General features: G+C 42.9%; 1 protein-coding gene and 1 pseudogene across 1 annotated transcript in view; one reads left to right on the top strand and one right to left on the bottom strand.

Annotated features, from left to right (window-relative positions):
- The first annotated feature begins 7514 nt into the window (after nt 1–7514).
- GTF2F2 (general transcription factor IIF subunit 2) overlaps nt 7515–26558 on the top strand; it is a 110468-nt gene continuing 91424 nt past the window's right edge. The window contains exons 1-4 of the mRNA XM_023523007.1: nt 7515–7526; nt 8376–8449; nt 18990–19008; nt 20159–20303. Of these exons, the coding sequence (XP_023378775.1) occupies nt 7515–7526; nt 8376–8449; nt 18990–19008; nt 20159–20303 (250 nt within the window). The remainder of the gene's footprint in view (nt 7527–8375; nt 8450–18989; nt 19009–20158; nt 20304–26558) is intronic.
- Nucleotides 12210–12328, bottom strand: LOC111731410 (annotated as a pseudogene).

Consider the following 26558-nt stretch of genomic DNA (forward strand, 5'->3'; position numbering starts at 1 on the left):
GGTAATTGTCGTGTTTCATTCTTCATTGTTTGCGCTGTCACCTTGGCATGAAGCCAGATGAAATTTTTAAAATTTTATGTATCAATGAAAATCACAGGTTTGCAACTCTTTCCAGGGCGGGAATTTTTTTTTTTTTTTTTTTGCCAGTTCTTGTCCTCTGACAACCTTATCTCTGAGAGAGGACGGGAATATCTAGCAAATCCTTTCTGTTCTAAAATCCCTTCGTGTTCCCCCTTTATTTGACAGTTTTTATTTCTGCTGTAGTTAAAGGAGTCCCAGTAGGCCATGGGGTTTGATTTACACACCTGTCAGATAGTTTGAACTTGTTTCGTTTGTGCTGGGCTTCACATCCAGTGTGATTTTCATGCCCATATCTTGAGCATACTTGAATTTTCATCTCTGAATTATAGTAATAATTCATATGAGTGTATCAGATATTAATGGTTAATTTCATTTTTTGCTTCTTCATGTGATATTAAAATATATCATTTGCTTAGAAAGTGTATCTTTATTCTTAACCAATCAGAATTTGTGAATAGAAACACATACCGATTTTGTCTTTTCTCTATCCGTTAATATTTCTCATTCTAAACAGTATCTCGAGTTCTGGTCTTTGAGGATCATTTATTGCAAGATGATGAGTTTCTTCTTAGAGTATCTCAAAGTTTATAGCCCATCCTGTACATATTTTATTACTTCCATCACTAAACCGGTATAGAACAGGATAAATACAGTAAGAGCTAGACATATGTCTGAGTTTTGAGCAGGGAAAGCACTGCCTGGGACAGGGACGACTTCATGGGGAGAGTAACAGTTAAGAGCCCGCGGAGTGGATTAGTTGGAAGAAACTTGCCAGCAGGACTGGGGAGAACTAGAGTTCCTCAGGAAAAGGCAAATGTCGTAGAAGGCTGTGTACCAGAATATCCGTCACCTGTACTGTTCTGGTCTAATGAAATGCCATTTCTGGGGTTTTGAATGTCTTCAATCTACGAGAGAATAATGATCCAAATAAGTTTTGATAGGTAATGGACATGATTGGATTTAACTTTATAATAGATGTCACCTGCCAAAACATGTCAGCAGTCAGAATCTTTATGTCATCTGGGAGCTAGTCCCTTGTAGTTTGCATTACTCTGATCTGGTTGCTCAATCTGTGCCACTGTTCAGTCACCAACTGGTCCCAGCACTACTACACACCCCATCCCAAGTCATGATTTAAAATGTCGGATGGTGTTTAAAAATATTTTAGCATAATTGTTCGGCTTCCAATATTTAGACTTCTAGAAAAATCATCTCTCGTTATGGTTGGCTGGAGGATAAAGTACATGGTGGGGAAGAGGAGATAAAGCGGGCAAGGTCATCAGGAGCGAAGGGTTTTTGTAAGTAATGAATGCCATACTGGGTCCTGAGTTATAAGAAATGCTTTCTTTTGGGGGAATGGACAGGTGGAGGTATTGATGAGAACTGCCGGAGGTCTTATCAGCAGCTTTCTAGCCAGCAGAAGGGCGTGTTTCTGGCCCAGTTAACCTTCCTCAGAAGCATTTTGACTAATGTTTGTTGGAAGAAAGGATCAGGACAGGGAGGTGGACACCATCCCCTGTGTATATTACATCCTCCATTCAGCAATTCAAAAGCCACCAAGCTCAGCTTTCGTTATTTCACAGACAGGTAGGCATGCTTGGACATTGGCTGCCAAAGGGAGAGCAGTGTGCCAGGGAGAGATGGGACTGGGCTGGGCGATGCCCCAGAGCCTTGCAGGAGAAAAAGGCACTTATATTTCTTATGCAGCAAGTAATTTACAAAGCAAACCTATGCAGTAGGTACTGATTACCTCTATTTTTCAGATGATAAAATTGAGGTTTGAGGAGGTTAATTATTTTGCTCAAGCATAGAACAATGATTCAGATTTAGGTCTATTTGCCTACAAAGCTCATGCCAGGAATAGAAAATGTCTTTTTTCCCCACCCTTGGATCTCTTTAATGAATTATCTCCCTGGAGAACAGAAGTGAGGTGGGGACTTCATTTTTGTGACCGTGGGTCTTGTCAGCTCTATAACTTGACTTTCAAGAAAACAGGAGTTGCCTGTCATGCATTGGCTTCTCTGGGCGGCCGATTCCGAGAGGAGGATTAGCACGCTGGGGTTTTGTGGGATCACCACCTGTGGAAGGAACGGACTTAAGCGGGATCGGGCAGAGGGTGTAATGCAATCTCAGTGAGAGCGGAGGACAGTTCCACAGGGAGCCCTCCAGCTGTCCTGGGTTCGGGCGAGCTGTGCCCTGTGTCTACCATTTTTTGAATGTGGTATGTTTGCTCTGGAAAGAGTGAGTGATCTTGGCTCCAAAGCCTCTCATCAGTGGAGGCAGTTCCATAGGGCTAACAGCTAAAGGCTGTCTGGTCCTAGTCCCAGCAGCTGGGGGAACAGGCCTTCGGTTGTAAATAGGGAATGGGTGTCACATCACAGTGTCCACTGCAGTGCCCTTAATTTGCTTGTACTTTCAGAGAAACAAGGCTTTAGAGACTGGTAGTTGGGGAACTAGATATTTGATGGAGCAGAGTTGGCCAGGAAGCTTAGGGGAGTAATATCAACATATCACCTTACCACCTTGACTTCAGAGGCAGGCTGACCTTATAGTCTGCCCAGCTTGAGTGAACAGGTGAGAGGGCTGATTCATCCAACCTGCTTTCACGGCTCGCTGGCCATCGCTGGTCGTTGCTCCGGGTAAGTGATCGGGAGCACAAGCAGCGTGGCCTACACTCTGTAAACAGGTGTTTATGGTCTCTCCTGCAGGAGATAGACACCTGTCAATAAGTCCTAATGAAAAAAGTTACAAACAAATAAGGACACTGAAGCAAGCAATATTGTTCTTAAGAGTGTGAGTAACAAAGGAACTTGACTGAGGGGTCTGGGGAGCTTTCCCTGAGGAAAGAAGTCATTTTCTGTCACTTTCTCTGGTTTTGGAAAATCTGAGAAAACATCTGTTGTACTTATTATCTTGTCTCTGATTTTCTTTAGTGAACGTGAAGACAGTGGAAAAAACACAGTTATCTCACTAGTGACATGTTGACAAGAGTGTTTTGGGGAAATTTACTAAGAAAGTAGATTTACCGTGTTATCACAAAGAAAGGTGATTATGTGAAGAGATAAGTTAATTATCTTGACTGTAATCATTTCACTATGATAATCATTTCACTATATTAAGTCATCACGTTGTACACCTTAAATATACAATGTTGTTTAAAAATAAAATGTTTTAATGTAAAATATGAGATGTCCCCCCGAAAAAAAGCGTTTTAGAGCCTTGGAGTCATACACTGTGTGCCGTTACTCTTTCTTCCCCTTTTCACTGTCGTCTCAGACTCGGTGGACTGCACTTCCGGGACCCCATTTCCATGAGCACTTGGGGTAGAGAGTTGTGCGTGGTTGACTTACCGCCCTCACTGTGCTCTGCTGTTTTTCACTGCAAGGGTTTAGTCTTTCGGCAACTCTCTGAATTAAATAAGCTGGTGGCAAATGATGACAGTGTAGTCCAAGTTCCAAACGTGTTTTGTTAATTAACTTCGGGAACACAATCTTTTTTTAAGTTGGCAGTTGCTTGTATTATGTACAGTTTATTGTACTCAACGTGATTCTTAAATTTGTTCCAGCGTATGATATAGTTATTTCGAACTATTTTTTGTTGTTCGATGGCCTAAATTATAGCCTTCTAGAGTGGAGATGTGAAGTTTTAAATGTCTACTGAACATTCAGAGTTTGAGTCGGCAGTAGGATATATAAGTTGCGACTTGTTAGGGGAGCCTGGCCTCGCTATAAATTTGGGAATTGTCATTTACAGATGGTATATAAAGCCACGAGACCGGGCACGGTCACATAAGATTGTGTATGGCTGGAGGAGAGAGGTCTGGGGACCAAAACCAGGGCCCTGTGAAGTTAAAGGGCTTGGAGGATGCGGTCTAGGTGTACGGAGACCAGAAAGGAGTGTCCAGAGGAGGAGGATCGGGTGGGGATTAAGTGGTTAATATGTTTAAAACATGTAGAAGAGTACTTGTCACTTCGCTGTGTCGCTTATCACCACAGACTCAGCTTAAACAGCACGCATTCATTCTTTCGTCATTTCTGGACCTGAGGGGTCCTGGTGTGGCTCAGTTGGGTCCCCTGCTGCAGAGCCCCTCAGAGGCTGCAGTCACGGCGTCAGCCAGGGCTGGGCTCCCATCTGAGGTTCTTGGGGCAGTTGCTGAGCTCCTGTGGTTGGCAGAATTCAGTTCTGGGGTGGCGGGAGCGGGGCCCTAAATGCCTGGCTGTCGGCGGGATCCTGCCCTCGGTTTCTTGTCACATGGGCCCCTCTGTCATGGCAGCTGCCTTCATTGAAGCGTGCAAACTGAGAAAACAGTGAGAAGCAAGACAGTCACAATCTTCTGTAACTTAATCAAAGAAGTGACGTCATCACCGTTGCCATATTGTGCTGCTTAGAAGGAACTCACAGGTCCTGTTCTCACTCAAGGACAGATGATGGTGTGACTCTCAGGAGGTGGGGATCTTGGGGCCGTCCTGGCGTCCTCCTGTCACATTGAGTAAGCACTCTCATCGTCGTCATTTTCTGATGGGGAATGAGTAAGTAGAGAAGGGAGTGGAGGAGAGAAAGGTCGCGTTGAAGGAAGCATGTTTATACTGCAGGGAAAGAACTTCGTGCACAGGTGGAGGGAGCGGCCCTAACTCATCTGTTGTTTTAAGGGCAAAGCGGAGTAAAAGGCTCAGCTGAAGTTCTTTTGATTTTTGTCTTGTCCTCAGTGGAAGAGGAGATCAGGTTATCAGCACAGAGGGAGGAGGGAGGAGGAGGGAGGAGGGGTTCCGGGTTTGAGGGGTGAAGAGAACATGTGATGCCTGCAGGGGAGGCACGTATCGATCAGGGAGATGGAGTTAAATTGCCAGGCACCCTAAAGGGCTTGCTGGACGTTAGTCGCTGTGTATTCCAGGGCAGACCGTTCAGCACAACTGCGTTTTTCTTCAGCTGCTGGGTGGAAGTGTGGAAGGGGAGGAATACAATCAAAACGAAGAAGAAGGATAAATAAGTAGTAGTGCAGATCGGCTGTAATCAGCACTAAGTTGTGCCAGGCCAGTACGATGGTGGGAGACGGGCTGTGGCGCGTCGGCCCTTTAAAGAGAGGAGTGGAGACATAAGCAGGAGGGGACAGCGTAAAGACAGTCAGTGACTTCGAGGGATGCAAGAACTGCTGGAGTCGTGCTGAGGCGAGAGCCGGGAAGCTAGGAGATGGTGGGCCTGAGAGGGGAGAGGAGGCGTCTGAAAGGGCGCAGAGGAAAGGTGTGCAGCAGTGACCAGCTCAGCCAGTTGCAGCCCATTCCGGACTGCCCTCTCCCCCTCCAGGACTCTCCAGCGCACAGCTGTTGGTTCATGACTTGCCAGTCAACTGATGGTCTTCCTTATCTCTGTGGGAATAACAAGACTCTATAAAATGGCTTGTTGTGTTACAGGCGGGGCTCAGTCTTTGGGCAGGAACCCGCCAAGCAGGTGCTGGCATTAATGAGTGTTGCTTCCTACTTATAGCCTCAATGTCCCTCTCTCTGTTCGAGAATCCTATAATGGTGCCGATAACGCCAAGGTCGCAAGACAAATGACCTGTAGGACCAGTGGTCTGGAAATTCCTCGCCCCTGCAACCCCCCATCCGAAGCTCCCCCTCCTCATTGTGAGTCATGAAGCACACGTGAAACCTCAAAGTAATCACGCGCCCCTCGTACGGACGCTGTGAGGGTACATAAGCTGTAAGAATCTGACCAAGGGGAGATTGTGCTTTGGGTCTGTTGAAAGCCCCACGCGCTCCGCCAGCATTAAATTCTCCTCTAACAAAGTTGTCTGAGCATCCAGTTTCCTCCGTCGGATGTCACTTCCTGCTATGGTCAGACGGTTGCTTGAGATACAGACTGTGGAGGGGATACCGATATTGAGGTATCTTGGGGTATCTAAATACAGGGCTCATTTGAACCAGAAACTTGGAATATGATGAAGAACAGACACCGTCTTACCTCTCAGGACTTCCTCAGGGGATGTAGCTTGCATTTGGTTGGGAGAGTGGGCTGCCATCTGCAGAAAGTAGTTTTCTCTTTGTATTAGAGTAATTGACACGAAGGTTCCCCGGAGTTGAAAATCAAAGACAAAGCAAGAAGCAAAGGCTAGTTCGTTAGGCAGTATTTCAACAGAGAGGCCGCAGGGAATTATCAACACAGTCCAAGGATTCGGGGTTTTGTTTGACGTTCTAACAGTATTTGTGCAGATCAACTTTAGATCTCATAGTCAGTTCTGACAGTGGATGTTGTGGACATCTCCTTTGACCAGTGTCCACACTTCCTCTGACACTGTACCAGCACCCCGATTTAACTTTGGAAACCGCCACTTCCCCTTTTCAGTCTGTGATTCTAATGATGTTGACTACAGCTCCGCACAGGAAGTGGCCAGTAAAAGGATCTCATCTTCAGGTTCAATGACAGACCCAAGGAGGGACACGTGGCCCACTCTGAACCATGAGAGACAGTCACATCTTTGCTGGGGACTTTGCAGGGGGACTGCTCTTCAGGAGCTGCTTCAGCCGTCACACTGAACAAGGGGGTGGGAGGCTGTCACAGACGTGAGTGCACGTGGGGGGAGGAGAGAAGAGCTAAGAGATAGATGGTCACAGAGTCCTGGTGACATCATTTGAGCCCTTGAGCCACCTTAAAGCTACCTCTGGAGTTTTCAGTTACTTGAGTCAGTAAATCCTTTGCATGTTGTTGTGGGTTTTCTTCTCACTCATAATCAAAGGAGACCTGATAGGTAAGTACAGCTACCACGTGGAGTTCACCCTGGAGTGTGGCATCCTTGAACTTTTGTTATGATGTGGAGTCTTCAGAACCCTCTTTCCTTGAGATCTTTTACAAGCGCTTTAGTGGTCTGGGGTAGAGACCGCCGGACCTGGAGACAAGTTTCGCGTCTGATACTAGCTAACTGTGTTATTTCAGCCGTCTGAGCCTCCGTTTTCTTGTCTATAGAATGGGGAGAATGATAGATTTCATGGGGCGATTAGAAGATTAATTGGGATAACGGATGTGAAATGTATAGCACGGTACCTGACACTGTTGTCTCCCTTCCCCCTCCCTCTGTTCCAAACTTTTAGCATATTGTCTGACACACAGTGGTTCAATAAATTTTATTATAAAGAATACATATGTAACTGAACAAATAGCATGAGCGTCTTCTTTTGACCCTCTTATTCCTGAATTTTTACCATATCCAAAGCATTGCAGTTTGACTAATAGGTGGTTCTTTTTGCAAATGAAATCTTTGCTAGATAAAATTTGTCCCCCTTTCCAGCTTTAGAAGCTGTCTCTGACTCGTTCTACATTCATGTTCATGCTATTCCAGGATTATTGTGGGAAGTAATGACACCTGGCCCTTACTGAGTACTTGTAAGGCATTATGATTATGCTTCATGCTTTATATGTAGCATCTCGCTCCTCACGGTAGGATGACCGCAAAGGTAAGTGATGATTCCGGAGTTCAAACTACTTCTTAGAGGAAGTGAAGTAGGTATGTAGTAGGGAATCAACATTTATTCCCTTAACTTTTTTGAGAATTGAAAGCCTTCTGATTGCATATATCTAGTTACAGACACAATGCAGTGTATTGGTTACGTAGATGCTGGAACCAGACTGCTTGGGTTTGAATCCTTGCTCCATCATTTGCTAATTATGTGACCTTGGCTAGATTATATAATCCCTAGGTGCCCCAGATCCATCTGTAAAGTGAGGGTAATCAACAGTACCTGCCTCACAGAGATGGAACGCTTACAAGCATGAATGTATGCAAAGTGCTTACAACAGTGTCGGAAAAGTTGTATTACAGAGATGTTAGCTCTGATATTTAATAAATCTTTTATTTCGGCAGATCCTTCATCATATTAGTCAGAGTTACAATCTTACATAAGTAAAACTTAACCTTTCAAATCATCTTAAACTCATTGGCGTCTCTAAATAATATCATGTCAGAGCGTTAAGCTCCCATGAGGAGCCTTTTCTGGAGGTGTTTCTCACCTCTGAACTTTGATTAGACTCATTTGGGAACATAAGTTAATTCTTCATTACCGTTAAGTTGTTTGACCCATGTTGGTTTTGGGTAACCAGCCTGACTGACTGAGCTCTTCCAGAGCTAAAATCAGTTCTTGCATATCTTAGTACCCTTTATCGTGTCAGACATAAACTGACAGCTTGATACTGGATGATCATTTATTACAGGCACAAAATAAAATAGAAGCAGTATATCATTTTATGTTTTATAAGATTGATTAATGCCCAAAACATAGTCTTATTAGTATTTTATCTCGTTTTAGGTTCCTAAATATTTGTCACAACAATGGGCTAAAGCTCCTGGAAGAGGTGAAGTTGGAAAGCTGCGGATCGCTAAGTGAGTTATTTTTATATTTTTGACAATTTAAAGAGCTGGTTTTTAAAAATTTACAAGTGCTTTTAAATGGAATTGCAGTTCTTTTTCAGATAATTTACTTGGAAAATGAGAAGCAGTGCACATGTCAAGGCTGTCAAGAGATGGTTAGGTGCCCTGTAGGGTCATATGTGTGTGTGTACGCACACGCACGCGCGCACACACACACACCCTCCCCAGCCCTCTAAATATAAAATCAAATTTATTGGTAAACGTCTTGGCAGTGAGGCGGCGGAGCATGTAGTTCCTTCACCCCTCCGTCCCCTCCACATCTTGCTGGGGGCTGTGCTTGGACTGGCATAATTGGATGGCACAAGTTAAGTGCTCAGTAGAAGGACTTTGCCATTGTGCCACTGTTCTATCTGTAGAGGTGCTGGAAGAGGGTGGGGGACACCTGGTGAACAACGTAACTGTAGTTTCCTGGTGGAGGAAGTGGCCTTGTTAGAAAGGAAAGCCCCCAGCGCTCAGCCTGTGTCTGCCAGAGGCCTCACGTTCCACTTTCTGTCCATTCATTCTTAATCACCACGAACCAGATTTCTGTGCCTGCCGCTCCGTTGACATAGCTCTTGTCATTGTCCTCCACTTTATCAATTACTTTGCTTCATAACAAACTGCCCCCAAATTTAGTAGCTTGAGACAAGCACCATTTCGTTGGCTTATTTTTTGGGGCAGTTCTGGTTGGGGCTGAGCTGGCTGCTTTTCCAGGCTAGAATGGCCTCACTCTGGTGTCTAGTGGTTGGCTTGCTATCGCCCACATGGGTTTCATCTGCCACATGCTCATTCACGAGATGGCGAAAGCGTTCCTGAGAGCAGAAGAGAGGAAGAGCCCAGGGCACAAGACCTTGCAAGCCTGTGCTTGCATCTCATTTGCCAGAGTCCTGCTGGCCAGTGCAGCTCACACAGCCAGCCCCAGATTCCAGGGGCAGTAGACGCCACCTCTCAGTGGGAGCCGCCGCAAGGAACTGGTGGTCCATGTTTGCAGCCTCCCACATCCACATTCTTAAGTCCACGAGCCCTCTTACTTGAGCTTCCACAGAATTGGACATAGTTGACATGAGAATTGGACACCACTTCCGTCCGCAACCCCTTTTTCACTTCCGGGACACCACTCTCTTGATTCTCTCCTTCCGTTGCTGGCTGGTCTCATCTTCTCGGTCTCTAAATGTCGTATGACTCTAGGGCTCAGGTTTTCGTTTTTTCCTTCTCTCCTGACTGACTGCCTAGGTGGTCCCGTCTGGTCTCATGGCATATCTAGTTGTATTTAAAGATCTCTCTCGAGTATGGCCTCTCTCCTGATCTCCACGACTCATACATCTGACACCTCCTTGAGGTCCACTTGAATGTCTCAAGAGCGTCTTAAATTTAATCGTCACTCTTCCTCTGGACATCCCCATGCCTTGCCCCGCACTTCTTTTAGCTCCGTGTTCAAATGTCAGCTCACGAGGCCTTTTCTCGCCATGTAGAACTCTCTGCTTCTCCTACTCTCCTTCCCCCCCGCCCCGTGGCTCCTCCCACCATTCACGCGGGCGGTGAGTGTTTATTCAGCTTCTGCAGCGCTCATCTGACACACTGTGTATTTGTTTGTATACTGTGCATCTCTCCTGCCAGAGTGTAAACACCACGAGGGTGGCATTTTTGTCTTAATGACGCCATGTCTTCAGGGTCTAGAACAGTGCCTGGCATAGTAGCCAGCAGCACATTTTTGTTGAATCAGTAAAAGAAAACTGCTGTGACAAATTGAGTAGTAATAGCTTTTTTATGCTTTTATTTCCTGAGGCAGTAGTTCCAAAAGTGAGATAGTTAGAAAATCAGAGTATAAACATAGGCCCCACCCCTTTTTTTTTTGCCTAAAATACTTACTGTCTCTATGCGAGGGTTATATTTTGACGGGCGGGTGGGGGGTGTCACTTTAAAGTTTCCTGTTAGAGCCAGTCAGCTGTGGATATGGAACTGGTGGTCACCCGCTGGCTTTTGTCTTTGGAGGAGCAGTGCCGAATGACTGGATGACGTCATGACTTTAAGAAACTGATACTTTCGTGTGTTTATGCCTTACGTATTTTATCTTACTTGCCTTTGTTTCAGATGTATCTTTTAATTCCTCACTCCGCTTTAACAAGGTGTAGATTGGAAGCAGGCATACTTTTATATCCAAAGTTCTTAAAATTATGTAGGAACAATATATCATTTTCTCAAGAAATGATTGCACATTTAATAGTGGCATCAGGCTTGAATTCAGGCCTTTGAGTGGTAAGAAAACTCTAGCAGGTTCTAGTTCAGCCTCTGTTATTTAATCTGCATTTAGATTCCTTATCCCTAAAGTTGCCTGTTTTGCCAGCCTTTTACATGGAAGTAGTTGTCATTTATTTGTATATTTTATAAAATGAACATATTCCTGGAAAGCTGTAGATAAATCACATTGTTTTGCAAGTTGTCCTACTTTTATTGAAAGAAAAAAAAAGAATGCATATTTTTAAATGAAATCTGGTGATTCCCCCTCCCCCGCCCTTTTCAACGTGGAATCCTTTGTAGGGCAGATAATTACCTACTTTTTCTGTTATGGAGCTCAGAATTTCTTAGAATCGATGTTACTGGAAATGGGAGCCACACGAAAAATCTCAGAAATGTACGTCACTGGAAAAAGGCAGCTGAAGGAAGAAGCTGTGTAAATGGTGAACCTCTTGGTATTATAGAATGACCACCTAGAGCCCAAGGCCTGGCTTAGTCCTATGTACGTGGCTGCTGATAGTTGTTTTGGCCTTGGGCCTTAGTCCTCTAAATCTCAGCTGCCTTGTTTGTAAAATGTGGATCTTAATGCCTTTCCAGCGAAGGGTGCTCATGATACAAACGAAACAGCTTACGGTTTGTTCAAATGCTTTGTAAACTCACATATTCTCCTTTTTCTACCATGAATGTTGTATTCCTAAAAACCTCTGTAAAGAAAATACCTGCTTGAGGGATGCAAACTCTTTTCTTCTGGTGTGGCGGGGAGGGGACTGTCGTGAGCAGTAGAGAAAAAGGAACCAAGTTTCAGGGAAAGCTAGGCAAACCCTAAGTATTGCTTTGATCCCTAAAACATAATAGCAGAGATGGCATGCTAAATAAGCAATAATGGGTGTGTTGTAATTTTTCTTTATCACCCATTGCTTGATAGAAAATTCCAAGCTCTTTTCCTCCCTTGGTTTAAAGCAGCTGGTTTATGTAGTTGCATCAGACATACGTAGGATGACCAGACCCCAAGTTTGCCTGAAACAGTCCCAGTTCACACGTTTTCCTTGTGCAGTTATTAACAGTGTCCATCTTTCACTCCATAGAGTGTCCAGGTTTTGACAATAAACTTTGCCCTTAATATTAACCAGTGTGTGTGTTCGTGTGTGTATTCTTCCACGTGATTCCTGTCTGATTTTATGAGCTGGCATTGTTGTCCCGTCTGGGAGTCCAACCAAAGCCGCATAAAGATAATTTTGTGTATGTGTGTGTGTTATATAAACAATACGTGATTATTGCTTTTTAAAAATTATCTATGTAAGTCATCTGTTTTCCCACTCCTTACTGGTGGCCAGGGGTCACAATTTGGTATGTAACCCTCCAGATCACTCTGTGTACAGATTATTATGATGCTTGATTTGACAGTTTTGTTTTTTTTTTTAGGTGACGCAACCCTTGGTTGACCTCACAGATTGCAAGGACCTTGTCAGCTTACAATCCCTTATTTTTTTAATTTTTACGCCTACACCACCTGATCTTCCTAGGTGGTCTCCCATCCAAGTACTAACCAGGCCCGACCCTACTTAGCTTCCAAGATCAGACAGGATTGGGTTTGTTCAGGGTGGCATGGCTGTAGACTTGACAAATTTTTAGAACATTTTATTCAACTGACCATTGCTAAGTATTTCTCATACTCATTGAGGTTCAGTTTTGATAACTTCAGAAGACCCACAAAACTGATTTTGTTCTCTTTGTCTTTCTCTTAATTTAGTTCTAAAGCTTCGGTTTATTTCGTTCCATGTTCTTTTCCTTAGGGCACATGGCTAGTATTTCTCTTCCTTTTTTTTCTCATTTTAGTCTCACAATTCTCTTAAAAATAAAATTCCCAGTAATGGTGATTTGAAATAGCTGTGTTCAAATCAGTTTCCTCAAATGGCAGTTGAGGAAAAAATAAACCATCAGAATTTCTTAAAAGAGAATCTTATGATTGAAGAGGGGTTTCTATGTCAATATAAGAGGCAAATAAGGAGCAGTGTGTGTGGGTGTGTGTTTATGCACATGCAGTTTTATATGTAGATAAAAAATCTAGCAGGTTTTCTGCCTAACACGATACATAATCAGTCTTGTCTTCTAGAAGATCTATATCCTTCTGGTGATGAGAACAGGTTTATAGTAACTAGTACCGTAAGATTGCTATGTAAATGCCAGAAAACAGCTTGTTCTGCAGTAGGTGTGCTGGCTGTCTTGTTTATGTTACCAATTTAATTTCTATTCCTCTTACGAATCACTAAAATCCCTACTGGACAAGTGTAGGAGGAGCGAGGAATGGCTTAGCAGTGCACATGCCTAGGTTATCAGGATTTAGTTCATTTCAAGCTAAATATGGGTCATCAAGCTCATGTAGCTGAAAACAAAGAGCTCCATTAATAGATGTTTGTTTGTTGTTTAGAATGTGAAGTCGGATGACAGCCCCACCCTTTTCTTTGCCAGTTAGCTTACAGTGCACACATTATGCTCAGTTCTCAGTACTGCATTTAGAGACGTGGGCAAATAAATAACTTCCATTCAGCGGAGTAAGACCAGAATAATGAGAAAACCAAGGACAGTGTCCTACAAGGAACGTTTGCAGGTACCATGGCTGTTAGGAGAGGCCCAGGCAGACCAGGTGAAATGCTTTCAGGTACTTTTGACTAGAACGTGCATAATCAGTTATTCTTAGAGGCACATTACCAGTTCACAGGCTATCTGTGTAGTTAAAAAAAAGTACATGTGGGTAAAAAAGGAAAACAACAAAGGCTTTGAAAAGGCACTGTGGTGTGCTGGGCGTGAGTATGTGCTTAGGGGTCGCTGGGCTTGGCTTTATCCTGGCCTTGTCACGTGGGGGCCGCATGACCAGTGCTTGGTGCCCTCTGTTTCGGCATTTCTGCCTCGTGGTCAGTGCCTGTAAAGCACTTGGTCGGGAAGTGTCACCCACGGTTGCGGCCGCGGCCCACACGCTGCGCAGCCCAGGCGGGGCTCCCGCACAGGGCCTCCCCTGTCGTGCCCGTTGCGGTGGGCAGCTGCCCGCCTGTCCCCGGGGCCCCTGCAGGGAAGGCGCCCAGAGCCAGGTGGTCCCAGCGGGGTGGTGGTGGCCCCAGCAGCGTGGACTTGGGGGAGATGAGGGCGGGGACGTGCAGCTGGGAGTGCAGCTCTCCCCAGATGTGGTTCTCTCAACACCTGGCCAAAGGGGAGTCCAGTCATGAGTAAGGTGAGAGTAATAGCCTTTTCTTAACAGTTGGTAACTTTTGGGCCATTTTTTGTCAAGCAGTTTACATGCTGTTCCTAACCCACTGTACTTGGATTAGTTTATACCTGGACATCTCACATGTACCGCATTTTAGTTAGCCTATACTTTTGCCCTAGCTTGTTTAATTTTAAAATGAATCTTCTTTCTACATCACTATCCTGCCCCAGAAAACGTCACTTTTCAAAATGGTTGATATATGTTGTATTTTACTGACAATCATCAGTTTATACTAATGTGGCTTATCTCAAAGAGTTAATTTCTAGCTTTCTCATTAAACACATTTAACATTCAATGTTATATGGGGGCCCACTAATAATAAAAAATATGCAAACAAAAAATCAATGAGATATAATTTTTTTTGTTCTAAAAGTGACTAAGTTTAGAACACTTAAACTGTTGATAGCGGTTTAAATTGGTACAGCCTTTTTGAAGGGCAGTCTGACAACCTACGTGTGTATATGTACACATACGTGTGTGTATACACAGCACAAACATACACACACACACACGTACAGTTGCTGCTCAGAACAACGTAGAATGAAAATGGCACTGTTTTCTCTGCCAGTTAGCTCACAGTGCAAGTTATGTTCAGTCTGTGTGCGCTCCTTCTAGAAAGCCAGACCGATCCAGCAGAGGAGAGCTGGGATAGTGGAAAGGCTAGACGTATTAATAATGAATGATCATTTTGACCCAGCAATTTCTAGGAACTTATGAAAGAGACAGATTAGCAATGCAGAGATTGATACACAAGGATATTCGTTTCAGCATTGTTATAGAGAAAAATTAATAGCATTCTTAAATTCTTTAGTAAGAGATTAAATAGAGCATATTTTAAAACTATTTAATACTTTTATTTTAAAATAATCTCAAGCTACAGAAAAGTTGGAAAAACAATGTAAAGAACTTTTTTACTGCAAACAAGGACACTCTCCTGCATGATCTCAGCACACCCCTCCAAATCAGTAGATCAACATCAAATAGTCCTACAATGTAGCCCTTAGACTTCGTTCAGGGTTTGTCAGTTGTCGCCAGGATGTTTTATAGGAAAAGGAGGCAGCCCACAATCTCGTGTTGCAGTCTATCGTCAGGTCTCTTTAGTTTCCTTAGAGCTAGAACATTTGGAAGTCTTTCCTTGACTTGTTGACCATATACATGTCAACACTCTTGGTGTTTACAGGTAGTTATTTTATAAGAATTGGGTTTGTCTGATGTTTTGATTAGATTCGGGTTATGCATCTTTGGCAGTAATGTCACAAAGGCGAAGCTGGGTTCTTTCTGTATTCTTCTAGCAAGGTGTGTGTGCTTTCATCGTGTCCCACTCTTGGTAGTGGTAACTTTGGTCACTTGATTAAGGAGTGTCTTCTAAACCTTGTCTCCGTAAACACACTCTTTTCTCCTTTGTAACTATTAAGTATTCTGTGGTGTGCTACTTTGTGGCTATGTAAACATTCCATTTCTCATCAGATTTTCCCCTTTATTCATTTGTCTGTGTTAGTATAAACTCATGGATTCCAGTTTTATTCAATGGGACACAATTTGTTACCATCATCATTTATTCTGATGTTCAAGTTGTCTAAAATTTAGCCAGTGGAAGCTGCTTCTAGCTGGCTCCTAAGCCCGTTTTTTTCTTTGTTGTGGTAAAACACACACACAATTTAGCATCTTCACCCTTTTTAAGTGTACAGTTTAGTAGTGTAAGTCCTGTGGCCTTTTGACATGTCCTAACCATTCTTTGAGCGCTTTTTGTCATAGCAAGATGTTTTAGGTTCATCTGTACATTTCTGTCTGAGTCTTGGAGTCATTCATTTCTCTAAGGAGCCCTGGTTCCTTCCAGGAACTAAGACTGGATGCTACGTGTGCTCATTGCCTTTCCCAGGCCTGTCAGTGGGCAGCGCTAGGGAGTATATGTGTACACACGCCTTTGCATCTGCATTTCTGTATTTGCATATACTGAAAATCGTGACATTACACCAGTATCCAGTTCTAGTCCGACGCCACAGGGCGTGCAGAAAGTGGGAAACCTGATTCCGTTACCTTTAATACATTCCCTCTCTTTGTTCAAGCCTCTGTTCTTATTGTTCAGACTACCCTTCCCCCGACCTCCCTTGGGCTCCAGCACCCCTCGTCAGGCTGCTGCCTTTGCTGTTCTCCCCAAGGGCACTGTCCTCAGCCCGTTGGAGGCTGCCCTCCCCAAGGCTCCAGCAGCCTGCTTCCGGTCGTCCTCCGGAGAGCATGCCCTCTCCCTGCCAGCTCCGGACACACTTCTTGTTGAGCCATTCTTTCTGGAGATGTCACCCTTGCCCCAGTGGGCTCTGACACCTCGTCTCGGGCTGCCCCCGGCACCCCAGGCACTGCTCTCCACCACACTTGTGCTGTGACCACCCAACTCTGCCCGCTCTGCAGGTGCCTTACCTTGCTTGGCCTCACTTTGGGTTTTGAGCATAATCGTCCGAGAATAGGGTGTAGAAATAGTAACTCAAAACAAAACGGAACGTCCTGGAGCGCAGTTGTCAGCTTGGGATTGGTAGTTAGTTTTCCCGGGAAAAAGAGTTGCTTTATTGGCTGTCAGGGCTGAGTGAAGAGTCCAGCCCTATGGTGTCAAATCTAAGTAGTTAAAAAGTGTAAGGAAAGGAAAAGACAAATGATTAATTAAAAAAAAAAAGGCAAGAGGAACAAGACTGGAGTCCAAAGACTGGCTGTGGGTTCTGAGAAATGGGCTCTGAGTGACGAAGGAGAAGCTGGAAGCATCGTGAAGCGGCCAGTGAAGGACGGGCCAGCGGCTTGCTTCAGTCACTTCTGAAGACACGACAGCATTTTAGTAGTCGGTGTATCTAACTGTAGCCGCAGGTCATCGTGGAAAGGGGATATCTCAGTTGCATTGTAGGACAATCAAAGGTCATGTGTGCTTCATTCACACACCCTGACCAAAGAATATGTGATCCTTTTAAAATAAGTTTTAAGTTGCCATAGATTTTTTTATTCTAGAAAATTAACTCATCCAGAGTTCACCAATCTCTTATTATTCCAGCTAAGATGCCATTATAATTTTATATATAAACATGAAAATGAAGTCATCCTCCCCTCAAGTGTTTCCTAATTGCATCCGGGTGACTTTCTGGTCACCGCACCTGAAGTGTCAGCGTGGCCTTCGACCCATCCTCTTCTCTTGCTGCTGCCTTCCAGGCATCTCCTGTCAGCTCCGGCAGCGTACACGCACTTCCTGCGCTCTGCCATGTCCCTTCTGCATCTCTGCCTTTGCTCCGCCCGCAGTGCCTCTGTCTTAAAGGTCGCTAATTCAGTGCCTCTTCATGCTGAATTGGGGGCACGTTGTTGCCAAACCTTCCAAACCCTGATAAGAGAAGCTGCCAATTCATATCTTTATGTGAAACCTTAAAAGTTCTTCACTTCTGTTCTAGGTACTTCGCTCAACAGAAAGATTGACATTGCGTTTTAATTTATTAAAGGCTCTGAGAAGTCCTGCAGTAAACAGATCTGTTTAAGATCCTGGACTGCTTAGTCTGGCCTGAGAGGCTCGTTACCACTTGACTCCAGTCGACCGCTCATTGATATTAGAAAGAATGCTCTGGGTAATTTCTTGTTGCTGGTGTTTAGTTGGATTATTCTCTTAGCCCGGAATGCGCCCGTCTTGTCAACGTCAGTCCTCACTCAGTCCATCTTTTCCTAGCTTTCTTTTCTGCATTTCCATGGTAGCGTGTTGTACTTCTGTCATAGTTATTATTCTGCTTATAGTTGTTCATAGATTGGCTCTTTTTAATTCAACTGGAACCTTCTTGAGGACAATTAAAGGTCCTACTAGATTGCACCCTGGGCACAGTGCCTAGTGGGTGTATGGTGGACACTTAATGCCAGAACCACTGCGTGGGGGCCGGCCAGAACTCAGCCCGGCGTGATGAGACCGTCGTTTCCTACCTGGTCTTCGTACCCATTCCACGTATATTTTCTTGGAGCAAGTCTTTGTACTTGGGGCTCCCCATTGCCCAAAGAACGACGTCCGTGCTCTGTGCGGAGATCGTGAGGCCCGTCCACGTCTAGCCCCAGCTCTGCGTCATAGGTCGCATCCCACTGTCCCTTACTTCGTACTCTCCCTCCTAGTCTGGTTGCATCTTCGCGATCTGACTCTCGCATGGCTGTGTTCGGCTATTTACTTCTGATGCTACAGTCCCGCCTCAGCCTGCTGAAGTCCTAGTGCCCTTCCAGAAAAGCTCAGAGCCATTCTTTAACTCTTAAAATGGAAGAAATGACCCTGGCATATCGTGGCTCTCTTATTAAACATTAAAATTTATTTCGTTCTATAGTTACGGGTGTAGCTTCTGCTGTCTGGGGACAGGTACCTTACACTCAGTACTTTGCTTATAGTAGGTACTTAATACATGTTTTAAATTAGACTATTATATAAAGTGTACATCGATTCCATCTTTGTGAAAAAAATGACATTTAAAAACATATAATGCAAATATATAGAAAATAGTCTGGAAGGATTTCTACTGTGCCAAAATGTTAACAGTGGAAATATGGCTGTTAAAACTTCTTTTAACTTGCCTGTATGTTTATATGTGGACACATGTTGTTTTTATAGTGGAGAAAATTTGCTTATCTTCAGCTAGGCAAATAGTACAATTTGCTGAAATACTATATACTGATATTAAATATGTATTCACATGCTGCTGAGTGATAAAAATGCTCAGAAATAAAGATAAGATTTGCAAAAGATCATTATTTGGGTAAAATATTATGCAATAATAATATTTTGACAGGTTGTAATAGTGTTAAGTGACACACACTTAAAATACTCATATGGGGTTAACGGGACTTTTGTTTTTCCTAGAATGTTACAAATAGGATAGTTGAAGAGAGCCCAGGGTACATGTTAACCTCTGTAAATGTAATATTTCATGTAAATATGCAATAGTGTTATTTGTTTTAATTATCAGCGTAAATTTGAAAAAACCTGAAATTTAAATAAATAAAAATTTTTCTTTTTCTCTTTTTTAGGAATCAAGGAAGGACTGAGGTAAGATTATTTCTATTTACATTTTATTTAAAACATGAGATTTTTTTACCGTGAATTAGTAACAGTAAGGAGAGGAGTGGTGTTTATATTCCAGAAAACTCTACATCAAGCTAGGAGCCGATGGTCAAGAACAAATAATAGTGTAAATGTCACTCTCGTGTGAATGAATGGACTCCTTTCTAAGTGTTTATTCTTAGCATTTTCTACTTTGACCTCAAATATCCCCTCCCTCAGCACTTCGAATTACTTCAGTAATATGTTGACATTATTTCAGTGTGGCAGAGGCATTCTATTTGGATTGGCGAGGGCTTTAGATTTTGACCCATTAAGTCCAGGACATAATTTGCAGTACCTATCACACAGTAGAGAGATATTTAATAAATACTTCGTAATTTTCCTACTTGGTCGGAAGGTCAGTATTTTATAAGTTTCTTTGAGGTAAAATCTGTTGTCCTTTTGAAGAGATCAGGTATATGGTGAAAATCGTTTTGGAAGAAAGCCTATGTCTTTTTATTCCAAACCTCAAGATTGAGTTATCCTTATATCCTTAGTTGTATTTATTTAACTATTCAGAAATAAAACAGCACCTCGTACTCATACAGTAGTCATTAAGACCTAAAAAAAGAAATATGTCCTCTGTTTAAGCTTTCTAAGTAGCTCACTTTCCCCCCATCAAGTAGTTGTTTTCTTAATACTCTTAAAAGATTCACTTATTCAGCAAATACTGTTTTCCTTCTATGTGCCAGGCACTTTGCTAGGAGATACATACATATACATACACACACACATATATACACATACATTAAAGCCTATGAGTATGACAAGATGTGGTCTCTTAACCTCAAAAACCTTACGGGGAAAATTTGTATTCCTATTTTGGAAACAGAATTTCTTCAGCCACACATCAGAGAAAACATGCGAAAGCTCTTTGTGTTTATAATGGTAGATTAGCCCCATTATTCTGACACTTAGGAATAGATTCTCTTTTTTATGAATAAGTATTAAAGAGTTTTGGATAAAGTTTTGAAAAATGCTTAATAAAATGAAAAGATTCGCATTTTAAAAAGATGATTTATAATCAGAATTTCTGTACAGATAGTTTGAATACAAAAGTCTATTGTAATAAGCTCTGCATAAATGTGTCTTTTAGGTGTCATTTACTTTGAATGAGGATCTTGCAAATATTCATGACATTGGCGGAAAGCCGGCTTCAGTCAGTGCTCCCAGAGAACATCCGTTTGTCTTGCAAAGTGTTGGAGGACAGACGTTAACAGTGTTTACCGAGAGCGCGTCGGGTAAGTGAGCGTAGAGTTTTTCAGTGTGCTTCCCGTACCTGTTGTACAGATTTTCTGTCTCTGCACACACTCTAAGGTCACTACCAAGGCTGCTCTACCCATTGTGCCGTCTCCTTCTGTTACTCCTTTCAAGCTGCTTCTCTGCTCTCAGTGCTTCACTCTGGTCGATGACATTTTTTAGCTGTTACTTGAAGTGTTTAATTTCCATTTGGGCATGAAGAAATAGAACAAAGCAGATGGAAAAGTGTGGTGCCTCGAACTGCCTTCGAGGATGTTGAAGAAACAGTGTTCTGAGTTTTGCCAGGATAAGGTCATCCTTTTCTGTTTTGGGAAATCGATATTCAGATAAGTTGTGTTTTTAAAAATACCACTTAATATTAGGGAATAGGTTAGTCTGAGTTTTTGCTCTCATATGCTTTCTATACTAAGAGGGCCTGTTTCCTGTAGAGGTGAACTTCTTTTAATGGGTATCGACTTCCAAGAAGCTCTGTGTAAAATATAGTTTTTCAGTTTTGTGTGTTTGCTCTGAGATATTTTAACAGTTCAGTAAATCAGGAGCAAGTGTTTCAGTTTGTGGTTTAAATACAGAGGGAACTTTTTTTGCGGCATACATATATGAATACATTTTATTTTCATTGTTTCTTGGTTTTAAGTTCACTGAATTTAGAATGTGGCTGTTAAAGCAGCAGGCCACCTTATTTTAGGGGAGTTAATTTCTCATATATAATTCAGGAGGTTTATTGTTGCCATAAAAGAAAAGATTTCATGATTTTTGTCGTGTCTCCAGTAGACATTACAAAGAAAGCTGTAAAAATTATACTATGTTAAGCATGTCATTGTTTAAAAAAGAATTTGCTCAGATAAATTTTTTTGTGGTGTCTTGAATTACCAATAGCTGCATAAACTGAACTAAAAAAATTAGTCTTTTTTTCTTTTTTTCCCCCTGGATGTAGAATCTAAAAAAAGGTACATTACAATTTTACCGTCATGTGCTTTAAGGTAAAAGATGTGTTTTGTCGCGTTATTCTAATGCTGTCATAATCTGTAGTGCGGTAGCATGGGAGGTAGAATATTAAGCATACGCACTTTGTCCTGGGGGAGGCTCAGCGCTTAGCAGACATGTGTCGTGTGCGTCGTGTGGGCACGGCAGGGGTGCATCCAGGGGACTGGAAATTTGCCTTGCGGTTGATGGAATTTAGTTCAACAGAGCCCTGTTGAACCTGTGAGGTTTTCTCTACTTTTGTGGTTGTCCTGGAGTGGAAGAGGCATGGAACCAAGGTGGTAGAAAGGAGGCAGAGCCTTGAAGAAAGTTTGAGGTGGGGCAGCTTGAACTTTCTCTGTAGAAAAACGGACCCTGTTTCAGATTTTTTACATCTTCTGTTGCTGGTTTTTCCAAAGCATGGTTTATTGCTTGTACTTGTACAAAAGACGGTCATTTAGAAAGCTAAGGTTTGTCATCCTCTAAGTTAATCTTACATTTTTAATCTTGTGAATCCTTTAGTAGCGTCGTGCTCTTTCTGAACATTTTGTGTTCATGTTTCTGGTTGCAGTGTCTTCCAAAGCGAATATGGTATGATAAGGATTATTTGGCAGGAATGTGGAAAAGTATCGAGATTGTCATCCTTCTTCTGGAGTTTGGACAGTATGTTCTGCCTCGTAGGACTGCGATAATACAAGTACAGGTCTACGTTGCTGTCAGGTGGTGTACGCTCTAAGGGACGTTTTTGCTTCTTATTAATCATTCTTGTTTTGTATCACTGTTTATTGACTCTCTTTGTACCTTTCTGTGCTTTAATTTCCTGATTTGTGAAATGAGGATAAAATTGTTTATATTTATGTATAAGTATGAATATATTTAAAACATTTAGAACAACACTCATTATATAGTAAATGCTCAATAATTGTTATTACTATTATTAATATCGGATCTTATTTTTAAACACTTTAGATTTCACGTTTAAGGCATGTGCATGCATTTTAGCTGTATCTGGTTGTATGTCACTTGATAGAATTCAGCTCATAGAGATTTTTATGTTCAGTGTTTTTTGATTGACTGGATGACTGACAAAAAAGCTCTAGAATTGTCTTTATTTCTTTTCTTTCCTGAGGGGCCTTACATCATTTGCTATTTCTGGTCATTAAGGCATCAGTTCTACAGCTGGGCTCCACGGCTCTGTGACTGCCAGGACATAATTAAGATGCTAGATATATATGTAAACCTGCATGTTTTTCCTGTAGGACAAGCCCATAGCTCTCATCGGTGTCTCAGAGGGGTCTGTGACCCAAAAAAGCTTCAGAGCCACTACTCTAGTGTTACCTTGGTTGGTCATGAACCTGACAAAGTATAACTGAGCCATTTCACATTGAGTAAGCTTTTATTTTACATTGACACATACATGAGGCAGGCATTATCTGGAATGTTTTTGTTTTCCCTCAAGCATACAACTGTACCTGCTTATAAAAAATGGCTTTTTTTAGCCTCTTCATTTTTTTTAATGATCTAATTCTACATGTTTGTCTTTGGGGAGATAGGATTAGAAGGGACTGATGATGTGTTTTATGTTTTCTCCTTCATTAAAGCAATTTGATTTTCATGAGCATTTTATGAATGTAATTGATGTCTTTAGTATTTCTTTCCGAGAGAACACGTTTTATTTTTAAGGGATATTTTGGCTTACCCCTTCTGATTTCTTTGAAATTCTAAATAATCTATTTCTCTTATTAAATATTTTTATGGGGATTGTATCAGCTAGTACCATTATTTGTACACCCTTATCTAGGTGGAAATGTGTTTGGCCCTTATTTCCCCACCTTGGGTCTTCAGTTTAGTATTTTTATCTACCGTTTGCTGGTAACTGGTAACTTCTCTTTTGTCCTTTGTACCCCCACCGCTTTGTTCGTACTTAGGTTTTCGTCTTTGAATTGCCAGTTCTAGACTGAAAGTTATTGTTCATTCAACAGACATTTTTAATGCCAGGCCCGGTGCTGGAATAAGACTGGGCTCCTGTTCAGTTAGGCAGCTGATATGTGAAAACACAGTCGCTAGAGAAAGTGCTCTAATGCAGTTGCGTACAAAGAGGGAACAAGTAAGCGTGCCCTTTGTCTGAAGGGCCCGGGAGAGGCTTCGGCGGTGGGATGGCATTCGAGCTGGGCCTGGAAGTATCTGAATGAGCGTGTGTGAGTAGGAGGAAGGAAAGGGAAGACGCAGTTCACTCTCTTCGCCTTCAAGTATCCCATTCTCTTCGCTTCGCTTTCTCCCACCATCACACGCTTTCATCTCTATCTAAATGGCTCTCAGGAAGACAGCTCGGTCGTGGATTTCATAGTCCAGTTTAGAGATGAAAAGGTTTGAACTGGAGTGGAAAGGGAGCCTGTTGTAGAGACGGTAGAGGGCGTCCGGCCAGCGTTGGGCGATGCATTGACTGCGGGGGAGTCGGGAGAGAGGGAAGCCTTCAATGCGTTTCGTGCTTTCTTGGCTTGGGCATCTGGGTGAATGATGAGACCATTACTGAGTTAGAAAATATTGGAGAAAATGGGCAGGGCCAGAGCTGATAGAAACACGGCGACCTGTTGCTCTGAGCTTTTATTGTCTCTCACCATTCCACAGCAGTTCGTTCATTCAGCAAAGTAATATTTTTCCTTACTTTTTGCAGGCCCTCTTCTGCTTAGACTCGGGATACGTTAGTGAGCAAAATCTCAGCCTTCATGATGCTTACATCTTAGTAAGGGTCTCCGGGGAGAAAAGCAGTCAGTGGGATCAGGAGTACTAGGTTGAGGGTGGGGCTAGCAATTTTAAATAGTGTGGTCAGCATGGGCCCATTGAGAAGAGGGAATTCGAACAGAGTCTTAAACTCCTTCAGAGGAGGTAGCCACGTGGAGTTAGCCAACTAGAAATTTTAAGGCTGAGGGACACATGCCCAAAGATGGTAGCAAGCCCTGCGTGTTCTGGGAGTAGCAAGGAGGTCAGTGCGGGTCAGACAGATGGGCGAGGGGGAAGAAGAGTGGGCTCTCAGGCCAGAGAGGAAGGGGCTGGTGGTGGCGATCGGGAAGGGACTTATAAACCATGATAGGGAGTTGGATTTGACTCTGAGGGAAATGGGGAGTCACTGGAGGGTTTCGGAACAGAATAATCATTTGATCTGATTTGCATTTTAAAGACTCGCTCTGGCTGGCAGGTTGAGCAGAGACACTGGGGGTGAGGGTGGAAGCCGGAGGCTATTGTGGTAATCCAGGGTCGAGAAGGTAGAAACGTGGGCCAGGGCGATAGCAATGACAGAAGCCTAGTCTCTCATCTGATGTCCGGTCCCATCTTTCGTTGACTTAACAGACAATGCGCTGGGATTTTTTATCCCCTGAAACCCAGAAGATAGGAAATCAGACTCATGTCTTCACCCCTTTGTTCTCCATCTGTCCGTATCCCTGTCTGTGATCCTTCATTAGGTACGTCTGTTCTCTTGGCCATGACGATTCTCAGCCTCCTCTTACTCTCAGGGTCAGTCACTTGTCTCATCCGGTCGCTTCTGCAGCGGAAGTCACACTTGCGCATTTCTTTATTCCACTTAACCCACCGAAGCTCCCGTCCTCCGCGCCCTCCTCTGGCCCCGCTGCTGGAACCCCTTGTCTTTCACGGGGGCCTCTGACACCCGCCTCTGCTTTTTCCCTTGATTTCCCTTGGCCAGAGATTCGTTTACCTTGCACAGCCACAGCCATCCTTCCCTTCACTGCGCTGGCCTTTGTCGAGTCTTCCTCCATGTGGGCCGGTGAGGTGCTGAGGTCACATCACTCGTTTTGTCCCTTATTTAAGCCTTGCGGGCGGGGGGCCGTGTCTCATGCTTATCTCCACAGTGTCTAGTACAGGACTGAGCGCAGCATGGATGGGCCCCTTAGCAAACATGCGTTGAAACACTTTATTGTCTCCTAAGGATTACTGGTACTCTGAAGGTATTTTTTAGAGTGGTTTTTAAGTGAGGTGACTTGTCGATGATCAAAGGATGGGTTTTCTTCCTTCCAAGTTAATAGTCTTTTTCTTAAGACAGTTGAGGTTGAAAATTGAATATGAAATTCCTTTGTTCTCCACTTTATTTCTTGCTCATTATGTATATTTTTTGGCACAGATGATCCCTTTCCTTTCTCTTGCTAATCAGACTAGTTTAGCACCGTGCGCTGTGACACTTGGTTAACCGTTGTACACATTATAATGAGACATGTTCCCCAGATAACATAGCAGCTCAGATCATCGGAAGTATGTGAGAATTTATCTGTGGTGGCCTACCTTATTTACTTGCAAGCTCGAATTTGGTAACATATACCAATACAAATATGTCTTAGAATGTGTTTGTATTTGAAGAAAAACGTGTATCTATGGGAATGTTCTTTGAGGATGTGGAATTTCCGGTCATTTTGAAAACAGCTGACGCTGTGGAAGTTGTAATCTGCCCTGTACAGTGCTGTCCTGCAGGTGTGGTAAATGAAGCGTACATAAAGTGATGTTTCCGTTTTGAACTTGAATTTTTGTGTGCTTACGGAAACGTCAGCTTGGTGCATGTCCCCGTTTGTTGAGAATGGGGTGTAAGGTAATTTGTTTTCAGAGGTTCGAAGTAAGCTTTATTTTATGTGTATGTATGCATGCTCGTGTATAGTATGCATGTGTATAGTATTCAAACTATAACTGTTTTCTTCCATTTTCTTCCATTTTTTTTATTGCTTTTAAACATGAATTACACTCTGTTGCCTAAATTATCACCATGTGCATACCAGTAGTTGCTGTGCAATGGGACTCTGAGATTTTACTTAGCCTTATCTATCATAATTGTAATTATTTTATATCGCTTTAGTACAGTAGCTCCCATACTTTTTGGTCTCAGAGTCCATTTATACGTGACAGTTAACAAGTAACATATTTTTATGAAAAAAATTAAAAACCCTGTTTTTCAAAAAAAATTAGTGGGAAGCGTGGCATTTTGCAAATCTCATGAATGTCTTGCTTGAAAGACAAGCTGGATTCTGATATCTGCTTCTGCATTCAGTCTACAGCAATGTTACTTCGGTCGAAGGGTCTGAAGAAAATTTCACCTTTGCAAGTACATAGTTAAAAAGGGGAGGAGCACTTCGTAGCATTTTCAGATAATTGTTGATATTCTTTTGATTCTACACCAAAACTCTACAAGTGGTATCTCAGATGAGTCGCAGTATAGCGTCTGAAGTCCTATCAGCAAACTTTTATCTTTCATGCTCTGTTACATTGAGATCCACTGG

The sequence above is a fragment of the Pteropus vampyrus genome, unplaced genomic scaffold, assembly GCF_000151845.1.
Source record: "Pteropus vampyrus isolate Shadow unplaced genomic scaffold, Pvam_2.0 Scaffold370, whole genome shotgun sequence".
In the NCBI taxonomy this organism is placed as follows: Eukaryota; Metazoa; Chordata; class Mammalia; order Chiroptera; family Pteropodidae; genus Pteropus; species Pteropus vampyrus.